Source organism: Papilio xuthus, unplaced genomic scaffold (genome assembly GCF_000836235.2).
Source record: "Papilio xuthus unplaced genomic scaffold, Pxut_1.1 DF827777.1, whole genome shotgun sequence".
Taxonomy (NCBI): Eukaryota; Metazoa; Arthropoda; class Insecta; order Lepidoptera; family Papilionidae; genus Papilio; species Papilio xuthus.
The window spans coordinates 3,141,881-3,156,546 of NW_013530872.1; the positions used below are offsets into that span (position 1 = coordinate 3,141,881).

A 14,666-nucleotide genomic window follows, 5' to 3' on the forward strand; every position below is an offset into this window, starting at 1 on the left:
CTGACTGGAATGATGAACAAACACACAAACAATACTACAATTACTTTTTACATTCGAATTTTAATGTAAAGCTATTCTTCTACGTATCATTAATAAATGGTATATTTGCGTGTAATATTCAAATAATTATTAATTATTCATGAACATATTTACATTGCTTATAACGAAAATTCAATTTACAAAATTGTTTTCTGTCTATCTGTCTGCAATTCTGCGTTTGTTTCGTCCAAAACGGCTGGGTCGATTCTGATAGGATTTAACGTACCTAATGTATACGGGAATATAGTAGGTTTATTTCTTAATTTTGTCCTGACGGAGACGCAAGCAACCGCTAGTATATTACTAAGGTTATTAATTGTCTTAAAACTTACGTGATAAAGATAAAAGTAACAAACAAGTCCGTAATAAACAATAAGTAAAATGACATCAGTTACCATCGTAAAAATTATTACAGTTGTTTCTCGTAAAGTTAGCAGACAGAATCCAGGTCAATATAATATATAACAAATACTGAAACCTTAACGATAATAATTTATCTTATGAAATTAAAATGATTTTTATAAAATAAAAAGTCACGTAGTCTCTGACGATTTTATACTCTACACTAAAGGCAAGTAGAGTCATATTTTTAAATATATTTGAATAAAGAAAACTTGTACCGAGCGTTCGAAATAAGCAATTTGAATTATATTAATATTATTCCTTGATTACAGTAAAGGTTTAGAGATTAAGTTGCCAGTGTTAGTTACTCTATCAAGTATAACACGGCAGTCTTCAAGAGTAGAGTGAATATTTACTAAGATAGCGCGTACTATTTTTAGGCCAAATCACCTTACTTCACCTCCGGTAGGATCGTGGTAAAACTCTAGTTTATTCATTGTAAAAAAGTGAACAAATTAATAAAAGCTGCGAAGCATAGTTAAAATGAAAGCTGGAATATTTAACCAATTAAAATAGATATAAATTAAACATATAATAAAGCTACTGTTAACTAAGAGATGTAAAATTTTATCTGATAAAATATTCAGATCAAATATTATCATACCATTATTTTAGAGAAATCCGATAGCAAAAATTAAAACATTTTTTACACCAAAAAAACGGGTTACTTTATATCGAAAAAAATGTAAGATCCTACTTTCTATACAAATGTTATAAATAATCTATACAGCTTTATTTACGGAGAAGAAATCGCTTTCGTATGATTAAATGACTGTACTATAAGTGCATCATCTTTATATATATAATTCTTCTGTGAGTGTGTATGTCACTGAACTTCTCTCAAACGACTGGACCGATTTTGATGAAATTTTTTGTGTGTGTTCAAGGGGATCTGGGAATGGTTTAGATTCACAATTTTGTCCGCTGGACAATGTTTTTTTAATTAATTTTTAATTTATTAGTAGTTGTTGATTTTGGAATGTTTTACATTGGATCCGACAGACGGCGCCACCATCGCAGTGTCAATTTTTTTTAGTCAGTTTCAAATTAAAGACTAGTAGTAGACAGGACAACGTCTGTCGGGTCCGCTAGTAAAGGTATAAAAGTCTGAGAATATAAAATTTCAACTACATTCTTTGTTACAAATCTAGTATATTTTCTACCATTAAATCGCAATTGCTAAAAATCGTATCGTTATAAAATATCGCCCTCAAAGCGCCCGACTACGTATTACTTCGAGAGTGGAAAGCTGAAAATTGTACGCTCGGAAAGACATTAAGCTTCCTTCATCTGCACTCCATTGATTGATCAGGCGTCTGGTTTGGAACTGGTCGGAAATTGTGACCTAAGCTGAAAATTGAATTGTTGATTAATCGAAGCGTATCGAAGCGAACTGTTTAACCGAAGTACGTTTAAGTGCAATTCCCTTAGGATTTTCGTATCTCAATGCGAAATTGGTATTTGAAAATTGACACGCGTGTTTACCATGCTTGTAAACGTAATTTCAAAGATTTTATGAAATCGGGTGACCACACGGTTAAAGCAGCCTAATTTTATACGTTCATCTTATCACAACTTCCTATTTAATCATATCAGAACTATTTTAAAATTATAAACATGTAATAAAAATTGTATTTTAATTTAATAATACGCCAATAATGGTTAAGGATACGGATTTCCGATCACGAGGTCGAGGGTTCGAATTCCGTCCTTCGACTATTGTCGTAAACTATATACTAACACAAGCCTACAGCTTAGTTGGAGTGATAAAAGAAATATTAGTAAATTCACAAAAAAAATGTATTTAGGTGTGTTTCTTTATAACACTCTGTAGTACTAGATTCCAAGCATTTATCATGATTAAATAAACCACACGAAGTCTAAAACGCAAAGTATTTTTTAAATAACCCTCTCTTTACGGAACTAATACAAAGTTAGAAAGTAGGCCAAACTTGAATACAATAAAGGCGAAGCTGAATAATAAAATATTCACAAACTTCTGATAACTCAGCTGCTATATTTAAGATTTTATTAATATTGGATAAATTTGGATCATCGTACATCGTATTTCTATGGTGAATTACGACTTTTTTCTTGATATGCTTTTGATATGGATCATAAGCACAATGCATTTAAAATATATCCACATTAAACTGTTTAAACTTACGCGAGACATTATTAACTACTATAAAAATTCAAGTACATGACGGAATTTGAACCTAAGATATGTAGATTACAAATCAAGTACTTAACCCCTGAGCCACCGCCTCCCGACCGATGAATACATCTTACTAATATTATAAATGTAAATATTTGGATCTGTATATGGGTGGATGGATGTTTGTTAGGAATCTCAAGAACGGCATGGATCTCACTGAAATTTGACATGGTAGAATATAGTGTGGAAGAACACTGGTAGGTTACCAATTCGATTTTTTTCGCTACATTTTGACGGAGTCGCGGGTGACAGCTAGTATGAATATAAACATTGTAAAATGAAAATAACAACTGGTCAACAATGCCTAAATAGAACACGACCGCTAACATAACATCGCAACCGATGTTTTTGCCAATGATTGATGAATTACTGATTGATATTGATGACTTGTGTTTGTGACTAATATGGCGATCTATTGTTGATTAGATACGAGCTTGTAATGTTTAGCTTAACATCTATTTGTATAACAATAACGTGTATACATACTAGTAGGTATGTATCCTGTCAAATGAAGTAGAATTACACTAAGTGCGAATTAATCCTCCTCCGTGGGTGACAAAGTCGCGGACGACAATTATAAAAAAAAATGGTTTAAACATTTATTGCTTGAATAATTCAGTATTGAAGTATTTCTAAATTTGCTATGCTTTTGCTGACGTTATTTGCATACGTGTTTAAACACACACTATTAATTTTCATAATTTATTAGGCTCATGCACTTTTCGAAAATACCGCGATTTCCATTTGAATTTGAAGTAATAAATATTCATTGTTTTAATTTCAAGCGCCTACTGTTTTATAATTGCAATATGTTGCAGTATTGTATAAATGCTAGTATAAAACATTAGTTTGCTTAATAATTCCGTGTTTATATTTTTAAAACTAACGTTTGATTAACTTAGCTTACAAAACGTAAAATAAATTTTCATTACGAAATACAATGACTTACCAACCGTTACTACTTAATAGCAAACAAAGTCATAAAATCTCTTTTTTAAATGTAATCGTTTATACAATCATATATATCTTGTAAGTTTAAAACACATTTTTACGACAAAGGTTTTAAGATACCATCGTCGCATAAGAAAATTGAATTCGGGTAATAATTCTAAACATTTGCTTATGCGTTAAGTTGAAATTGCTGCAATAAAAATGTGCGAGAGCTCCCTAATTTATGCCGGCATTACGGCAATTTCGGTCTTTATAGAAATTGACTGTTATTTTACATAAGAAATTTTGCAAGAGAGAATTCATTTCCGCTTTTTAAAGCAGAAAAAGGATACGGTCTCTCGTGAAACCATAAACGATATTATTAAGTGGATACAATTTGTTTATTCATTCGTTAATAGACTGCTATGTTTTTTATTCAAGTAAAACAATGCTGTAGTCTTTTGTTTCAACCCATATTATAATAGGCCAGGATTATAGTCGCAAAGGACATACATGTAATACGAAATAATAATCCATATTTCGTGGTTTAACTATACCGTTTCACGTTCATATGTGTATTTATCCGCAAGCCGCCTTTGTTCCGTTTCTGTAACCGAGGGACTTTCACTGGTAGGTAGATGATGTGTGCGGGTTATATTGTAGCTTATTTCTTTCAGTGATACGCCGACAAAGTCGCGGGCGACCGCTAGTTCTAACTAAGAGATAAAGTCAAACAAACAAGGCTCTGCGCTTCGCTTGCGGTTCTTCTTTTTAATTTTCAACATAAAACAATCAAACCCAAGGTCAAAACACAAAGATACTTAATTTAAAATTTTCAGAAGTTTTTATAGCACCGAAGAAAACAATGAATCTCTGTTCATTAATTAAATAAGCTATAAATTAAGATTCCAACATAACTTTGGATTGAGTTTAAAACCATTGGAATGAGCAGTTTTAGGGAGAAATGAGTACTGAAGACAGTTTTATTATTTTAGGGATTTCAATTCCTACATTGCAACAGTTTCATTTTTGAAAATCTTACTAATATTATTAATACCAATGTTTAGATGGATGGATAGACGGATGTTTGTTCGGATCTCGATGAAATTTATCATACATACATAACATAGTCTGAAAGAACACATAGGCTTGATTGAGTTTTTTGTAATTCCGCGCAGACGTACTCGCCGGTGACCGCTTGTGAGTAATATTTTTTATAGGAGAAGGGGGGCAAAAAAGCAGCGGGAACATCGAGGTGTTCATCGACAAATAATTCAACTAATTATAAACAGTTTAACCTTTAGATTATATTACTGTAATACTATATATACTTGTATAGTACCCAGGACATCGTAGCAGGCAGAGTGTAAAAAAAACAATAAAAAATGTTCTCACGTAGTTAAAGATCGATATTGAAACATTTTATTGCCCATAACGTCTATATTGACTTTATTTCATACATTTATGTCTACCTCTCAGATCATGTTCTCACATTTAGATAATAAGTTACCTATTTAAAGATACTAAAAATTTCGGCAACGGAGACGCAATTCGTGGAGTTCTTTGCATATTTTACTGATGTATTACACGATTTACGTAATTTACACAAAACTTTTTTCAAAATTAATAGCACTATATGTCAGAAATATTATTTGCTATTTTTCTCTACGAGTATCAACTTTATAATATCATTTTTCCGGGCGTAAAGTATTCTATGAAGTTTGATAAAAAGCTTTTAAAAGTCAATTGATGCTATACCACAATAGCTTCACGATGGCTTCCTACGAAACTTCATTTTATTATAAGTGTTCCTTTATAAAATTCAAATAATTGTATAGAAATGTCCTAATAGATTTAAATTAAAATTACCTGAAGAATCTCACAATTGATCGGTGACATATTTATTGGAAGCGTTTCAAGATAACAATCTTACTAATATTATAAATGCTAATGTTTGAATGGATGGATGAATGGATGTTTGTTTGAAGATATCTCCGGAACGGCTGAACGGATCTCGCTTAAATTTGGCACATATATAGAACATATTCTGGAAGAACACTTAGGCTACTTATTAAGTTTTATTTTTTATTCCAAGCGGACGCAGTTGCGGGCGATAGCTAGTAATAAAAATACAGATTCGAACATAAACTTTTGCAAGATTTTATGAAACGTAGCGAAATTACTTACTCGTTTATCGTCCGAAATTTAATTTACCGTGGGCGATTCACACACAAGCTACTAATACCCCATTCCTTGGACCATTGGCGTTTAATTAACTTGCCATGTGGAGCGGAGAATGAAATATAAAAATTACTATTGGTAATGGTCGTAAAAATCACAACAAAATTTTATAGCACTCGAATGAACGAGTATATTGCTTTGTTCAGATATAACACAGATAGCTATGTCCTAGGCGATACACGTTATTTCATTTTTAACATCTGTCGCCTGCGACTCCATCCACTACACACTGGTATTAAAAAAAATTATAAGTAGCCTATGTGTTCTTTCAGACTATGTTCTACATCTACGCCATATTTCATCAAGATCCGTTGAGTAACTACGAGGTATGCTTTTATTACATTTATTCCATTCGAATATAGAACAGTTTCAAATACAATATTGCAGGGAAATATTGAAACATCAGAACTGAAAAGGCATGCCTCGTACCATCTAATAAACATCCATCTATATAAAATTTCGCATATATAATATTCGTTAGAGAAAATAACGTTTCTTATTTAGTGCGTTTCGATGCTCTGCATATCAAGGTGTCTCAAAAATGGTACTTGTATATAACACTTATGTATGCTTCTACTAAAGATTAAATACGTAATGCCTGTGTACTAAGACGCTCTCAAATAAGGGACAAGATATCTCCTTTATGAGCAATCTAAGTAGCCGTACTCAAAACTTGATAAGCCTAGGTAGCTCAGTGCATAATATAAATTATAAAATTAAGTAATTACTACAACTTCCTAATTCTCAGTTTATGTAAGTAGTTGTTTATAACTTATAAAGTTACGTTAATTATCGCCGCTAAACTTTAACATTGGCACAATTAACTTAATTGCCTTCTAACTTAGCATAAACTAAATTCATAACTAGAGGTAATTTTATCAAAGTAAAAAAATAAATTCGTTTTCAATAGCCGATCACCTTAAAACAACTTCGTAGACTAATACTCATATTAATATTATAAAAGCAAATGTTTAGATGGATGGATGGATGGATTTTTGTGTGAAGGTATCTCCCGAACGGCTAAAAGGATCTTATTGCAATTTGGCAAAGATGTATAATGTAGTCAGGAAGAACATATACTCGTAGGCTACTGAATATCTCTTTTTTTTAATCCCGTTCGTATCTAGTCGAGGGCTACAGCTAGTAAACAATAAATTAATAGAGCTAGGCCTTAATATAATCGTAAATTGAGTTGCTCATTCGAAAGTATTACTTGTTCAATGTTACATTACAAGGTTCTGCAATTTGATCCACGGAAGGTTAGGTGCATCAAAGCAAGTCCGTGTGAGTTTCATTCTTTGTTTCGCATATTAATTCTTTTTTTTTGGCATCTTGATTTTTAATTTTAAAGTTATTATTATATACCCGTATTAAATTTGATATTTTTCTGAACATACATTAATTATTAACATAATAGCTATCGCCCGCGACTCCGTCCGCGCGGAATCAAGAAAACTTAATTAGCAGTTTTTTTTACAGACTGTCCTGTTCTTCATCTATGTCATATTTTAGCGAGATGCATGCAGCCGTTCTGGATATCCCTTTTAGCAAACATTCATTAATCCATCCATACATACACCCAAACATTCGCATTTATAACATTAGTAAGATAAGATTCATAAATAATTAATTATCAATTAGAATTAAACAACAATTTTACATATAATTTTATTTACTTTGAATTAAGAAAACTTAAAATTTTCCAGAAGAGCCTATGAGTCGATTTCTTATATTCAATATTAAGATCAGGATATTTAATCTATGTTCCTTTATTATTTTGCTACCCCATCTCTCGCTATAAAATTCTAATTTTATTTCAATTATTATATTAAATAATTTCGTACATTTACGAGTATATCGTTCATAATAACTTTGAAGGACAAAAATAATTTTCCTCTAAAAGTGTCCATGTAACGTTATCTCAGTATCACAGGAGTTCCTCCCTTCAAAGAAAATTACCTATTAATATAACAGAGCTGGCAATATTTTGTTCTATTAAAGGTGACGCATTTATTGAAAACTAGCTATCGCCCGCGACTCCGTCCGCGCTAAATTTAAATTAAAAAAAAAACTTAATTAGTAGTCTATGAATTCTTCCAGACCGTGTTCTATATATATATACCAAATTTAATAGAGATCCGTTCAGCCGTTCTAGAGATACCTTCAAACAAACATCCATCCATTCATCCAAACAATTGCATTTATAGTATTAGTAAAATAGATTTTTTTTAATTTAATTTAGTTGATTTATGTTGTAGTAAGCAAGCTGATTTTTATATTTATTTATATACTTACTAGCTGTCACCCGCAACTTCATTTGCGCGGAATTAAAAAAAAGTTAGTAACCTATGTGTTCTTCCTGGCTATGTTCTTCATCTATGGCAAATTTCGGTGAAATTCATACAGCCGTTCTGGAGATACCTTCTAAGATCCATACATCCATTCATCCAAATTAGCATTAATATTATTAGTATGATGGCTGTAATAGATAGTAGTAATGATATAAATTAAATAATTAATTTTAGTATACGTAATTAAACTACACCTAGATTTAATCATTTACTAAAGAAAGCATCAATAATATAATAAAAATTATAGTTAACTAACTATCGGCCGCGACTCCGTCCACGTAGATATATAAAAAAACTTAATTAGTGTTGTATGTATTCTTTCAGACTTTGTTCTATATGTATGCCAAATGTAATCGAGATCCGTTCAGCTTTACTAGTGATATCTTCAAACACCCATCTAACCATCCACATCACATCCATCTAAACATTCGCATTTATGATATTAGTAAGTTAAATTAAAAGCAGCTCTTCAAGGCATACATTCGAAAAAAAAAATAGTATCCTATGTCCGTCTCCTGGCTCTATGCTATCTCCTCATCAATTTTCAGCCATATCGGTAAAGCCATTCTTGTGTTATAAATAGTGTAACTAACACGACTTTCTTTTATGTATATAGATAAATAAAATATCATTGAATAATAAACAATAAATGTTCATTATGCTTAGAATTCAATGAAATCAGTTCAATGTAAAAAAATAACTGACCGAGTTTTTATATCATTGTGGTAATCGCGTGCGCAGTTCCAGGCCAGTTGCAATTATATTTTAGTAAGTGTCGGACGTGTTACAGTGAAAATAAAAGTTGTTTACATTTAGCTCATAGTTATAAAAAATCTAAATTTAATATTGTGTGATAATAAAAATTGTGATCGCTTGTACCCTTGACCTCCGATCACAGACAGAAACCTTCAACGAGTCAATTATTGCCAGGAAATAAACAGGTAATTATTCTATTGCTATAACGTTCCAAAGATCATTTTGAAAAGAAATGTTACGTAATATTTTTTGTTTATTTTTAGAAATTATTATTATTATACAAAATAAAATATGCAAGAGAGGTTACTCCGAAAAGTTGCATTTTAAAAAACATTTGAACTTGAAGTTCGTTGATCTTTGAATCGAATTGTTCAAGTCATGGCGATGGGAAATATAATTAACTTTAAAGGAAGTCAAATCAAATCGCAATTGAAAAAATCTAACATAAAAGATATTCCCTAAAATCAGTAAGCGACTGTACGGTTTATTATTAACCATGAAAACAATATTCATGGAACCAGGACGATGACTTTGTTATTTATTAAACCAAAGAAAACTAAGAATACAAACAGGATTTATTAATTTATAAATTATTTGTAAATGTTAAAAAAATGTAAATACGTAATAATACGATCAACGTCAAGATAGAGCAACAACTATTATGTTTCCGTGGTCGAACTGGTCATGACCGTGTTCTTAACTTTTGTTTTTCTTGTATTGTGACCAACGCGGTCATTGTTTTTAAGTCATTTGCAAAAAATCTTTACCTCATTTCTTAAACATTTAAAACTAGCTTCTGTGTGAAATCAAAAATAATTAACCCTTATTGTGGCAAGATTTCTTTTTTGAAGAAAAGGAAAAAACAAAGTTAAAAATTATTATATTTTATAGTGATCGTATATTTTTATAAAGTTGTCTGTACATATGGTACACATTATTGTTACGTATGAAATGACTGAATTCAATTTTAATTTTACAAAACACTATTAAGGTTATTCCATGCCGTCTATCGAAGCGCAAAATTATACATTTGTACAATGAGTATTTTACATAAAGAGTCTTAAATTTTTATTTATGTTACATTTAAAATTAACTTTCAATGTTATAGTGCAAGCTATTTCTTTTTTGATCTTCAAGTGTTATTATCAGTCTTCTAAAAAACTACTAAATACAGTTATACTCTTTTATAAAGGATACTTAAGAACAAGTAGCCCTAATAGGTGATTAGATTAAATAGGAAAAAATAATCGTTTCTGACGCACTTGTCTTGATGTAGGTGATACGAATAAAGTTGAGATAAAATGAAAGGCATTATCTTTAACTACCTCTAACAATGATAGTAATTTATTGAAGAAAAAAAAATATTTATTCGAGAATATTAATTATTTGTAAGCGTAGGAACAACATTGAATTATAAATGTAGAAATTACAAGGTTATTTTTTTTGTTTTGATAGAAATATTATGAGTAATTAAGTGGTATTTTCAAATAATTTCGACTATAGGTCCTTCGAGGAGCGAGCGTACATCTCTAGGCTGGTCGTGCATCAAGTGTTGCAGATATCTATGTGTTGGTTAAAAAAATGTGGGTCTCATCAATTAAAAATCAAACCAATACTACTCGTTTACTACGTTTGACCTCTTCTATATAAAATATCATATAAACTTTACTGGTAATCAAAATGGCGATAAAAGCGGTTGACAATTAAATAGTTGAATGTACTTAAATAACATTGGGCCCTGTATATATGTTTAAATGCTCCCATTTTAGCCAACTTCAAAAAGAAGGATGTTATCAATTCGTCTGTATGTTTTTTTTAATATTAATTTCGAATCGAATTACAATAGTTTATAAATTTTACAAGACTATACTCGATACAAGGATGGACATATGGATTTATTTTTACAAATTCTGATCTTTGAAGGTTAGATATAGCAAAAACTTGTTCAAGCAACTTTAAATAATTATAACTTTATTATTCTCTGCGTCTTCGGATTATATAATACTAGCTGTCGCCCACGACTACATCCGCGCATAATTAAAAAAAACATAATTATTAACCTATTTGTTCTACATCAATGCCAAATGTCAACGAGATCCATTCAACCGTTTATAGAGGAAAAAAAATAGGCTGTACTTAGGGTTTTCTCGGTAATTACTCGTTTTTTTTCGAACTTTTTAAACCTTCCCTAGACCTCCACGAACATTTAAAGACTAAGATAAGATAAATCCGTTCAGTCGTTATCTAGTTTTAGCGAGACTAACGAACAACAATTGATTTTTATATACATATATTATCCAATTGTCGCCCGCTATACGGTTGTGCGAAAAAAATTTACTAATCTCCTATGAACTATTCCTGACTGTTTTCAAATAAAATTTCTTCCAGAACCATTCTGCTGTTACGCAACAACCATGCAAACATTATAACATTAGTGAGTTTACAAAGCAGTATGAAAGCAAAAAGATTCGTTAAAGCTACCTTGTTCTTAGGTATTTTTGGGCAAACCTGTTCTGGCGTTTGCAGTTTAGAACACAAACAAATTAATAACACAAAGCTTGTGTACATATTCTTCTGAATTGGCCTTAACACTATTTTGATATTGGTTTACTAAAATATTTGCAAATTTTTCAGGCAAAATGGCACCAAATACAGATCGAAAGCAAACTAGTTTCCCACACCTAAAGTATCCAATTTATAGAGACAACGATCCTAAAACAGCCTACCAATGGTTAAAAGGAAAACATCAATTGGACGGCGCTGAAGGTCTGTGGAGAATACACGATTCACTTTACGACTTGACCGATCTTATTTCAACACATCCTGGCGGCTCTCAATGGATAACTATAACAAAAGTAAGTTTGCGAATTAATACAAGTCATACAAGATTCAAACTTTATGGGTGCTCGTCGTTAACAGCGAGCACATATCTGCACAGGTAATATAGTAGGGATTGCATGAGTACTTATCCACCAAAGTGTTACGAAACAAAATTAGTCGGGTGTATATAAAGTAATTATTGCATTGCTCATTTACATTTTTCTATAATAGAATGCGAATAAAAAAATTACTGAATTGCAACGTATTTCCTGCCATTATTTACTTGAGATCTTATATCTTAATAGATTTATAAAACACCAGTTAACTTGCGTTACCACTATACATATTTATAAGCATACCGCTCTTGCTGTTTTAAAATTGTTGTAAAACAATTAACTGTTTTTACTTAAGCAAAATGTGTACAATTCCTTATGATTAAATTTGTCTTTTTCCCTTCAAAATAAATTATATTAAATTCAAACGGCTCACTCATAGACTTTGCATTACATTTTGCAGGGGACAGATATAACGGAGGCATTCGAAACACACCACCTCCTTGGCGTCGCAGAAACTTTATTGCCCAAATATTTTGTGAAAAATGTAGACACGCCTAGAAATTCTCCCTTCACATTCAAAGAAGACGGATTCTATAAGACTTTGAAGAGCAAAATACAAAAGAAATATCAAGAATTACCAAAAGATTTACGAAGAAAGAGTGACTTAGCTACTGATTTCTTATTATTTTCTCTTCTGGTGTCAAGCCTTGCGAGTAGTTATCTGTGGAAAGCTGATTACGTATTAGGAGGGATTGCAACAGTCGTCACGGGGTATATTCTTAGCGCGCTCACCACTGCAGCTCATAATTACTTCCATCGTGCTGACAACTGGCGAATGTATCTCTTCAATTTCAGTGGAATGTCATACGAGTAAGGCTAATTTATCACTTCTTTTTATTTGAAATTAGCTGTCGCCTACTTGTATGCGCGGAATTAAAAAATGTCTATGTATGTAGCTATGTCCTCCATCTATGAAAAATTCAGCGAGATCCATGCAGCTATTTTGGAGATACCTTACAAACAAACATTCTTCCATACAAAGGACATCCATACATACGCGTGCGACAGCTATACGTTAGTTAATGGTTTAATCACGTGTTTTTTTTTCACAGAGACTGGAGAATATCGCACGCTTTGTCGCATCATTTACATACGAACACAGTAAACGATTTGGAGCTGAGCATGTTGGAGCCATTCCTACAATATATGCCTGCTAAGGATAAACCTATATGGGCTCAAATGGCTTCTTTTTATTACCCTATTATATTTGCTTTCGCTACAATTGGAATGTTTGTAATAGAGTTAGTACAACATTTATTTAAATACACTAACGATATTCCGCGCCTCCGTCCGTGCGGAATTAAAAAAAATAATTAGTAGCTTACGAGTTCTTCCACACTATATTCTATATGTATGACAAATTACATTAAGATCCGTGTAGCCTTTCTGGAGATACCATCAAACAAACATCCATCCATCTGAACATTCGCATTAATAATATTAGTAAGTAGTAATAAAAAAATCGTATTTTTTCAGATTATTTACAGCGGTAATAAATATGGACGGTAAAAAATTAAGTTGGGCAAATGCAGTACAATTTTTCCTGCCATTATGGATGTGGTGTTTCGGTGGGCTATCTTTATCCTATACGTTATTATTATGGTTTACAATTACTGTAATAAACAGCATTTTCTTCATGTGTTTCGGCTTAACAGCTGGTCACCACTCCCATCATAATTTCTTTGATGGAGACATACCGAGGTATGTGACCTTTTTCATGTATTTTTCATTAAATTTATTCACATTGTAACTTTTACTGACAAGTATTATACATACAATGGACTACGAATAAGTTAAGTAAATGACTTTATTATTATAAAATGTCTAAAGTAAGTTTTAAATTTTGTTTATATATAGCTGTACTTACCGCTGTAATCGGAGTAGATTATTTATTATTAAACGTGGGTTTCCGAAACCCAAAATCTCTGTAAAAACATATCCTCATCCCTGTTATAATCTTTGACAAAACTAAAAAGAGAAATATATTTTAAACGGAGTTTTCGGTATCAGAAATCCACAGTTAATACCTTAAATAGGTTGGCATGACCAAACTTATACTAAAATTTAATTTCAGAGACGAATACTATGATTGGGGCATTCATCAGTTAGATACAGTATCTGAGAGAGTGGATGAAACCGACAACCATTTCAAGTCGCTAACTCGTTTCGGATTTCATGCACTTCATCATTTATTTCCAACACTGGATCATGCGGAACTACAATATCTTTACCCGACTTTTCTCGAACATTGTGATAAATTCGATGTTAAATATCGCACAGCTAGTTATATGAAATCATTTATTGATCATAGCAAACAATTGATAAGAAAACGACCGAATTACTTTAGAGATATTACGAGTCAGACAACTTATAATACGTTAAAACAATGAAATTAATATTTTTAGTTTCATACTATTTTTCACCTATGTTTCGGTGAAATTCGAAATTGTGATGGATGTGAATCAATTATTTGGGTAAAATAACTGTGATGTTTATAAAAATAAAGCAATTAATGTGAAATATTCGAGTATAATTTAAAAATTGTATAAATTAGCTATATTTATTGTTTTTCCCTTATTGAAAACAGTAAGGGGAAATATTAAAAGCATCCAAAACCAACGTACATATATGCATGTTTGAATGAATGTGAAAGAAACGAGCGAGGTGCGCCAGGACTGCGTTTAATGGAAAACGATAGACCATTGGGCTATGGGCATTTGGACCTTTAGACCGTTGACCATTGGACCAGAGACCACGAGTGAGTTATTTTGTTGTATAAAGTAAAGGGTTGAG

The 14,666-nt window shown here is 31.6% G+C and overlaps 1 protein-coding gene across 1 annotated transcript; it reads left to right on the forward strand.

Moving 5' to 3' along the window:
- Positions 1 to 8,921: 8,921 nt before the first annotated feature.
- LOC106116044 (cytochrome b5-related protein-like) lies at positions 8,922 to 14,359 on the forward strand. Its single transcript, NM_001312607.1, is given in 6 exon segments — positions 8,922 to 9,122; positions 11,572 to 11,792; positions 12,274 to 12,683; positions 12,926 to 13,114; positions 13,350 to 13,574; positions 13,948 to 14,359. Coding segments are annotated over 5 exon segments (1,356 nt in total). The 5' UTR covers positions 8,922 to 9,122; positions 11,572 to 11,576; the 3' UTR covers positions 14,264 to 14,359.
- The last annotated feature ends 307 nt before the right edge of the window (positions 14,360 to 14,666 follow it).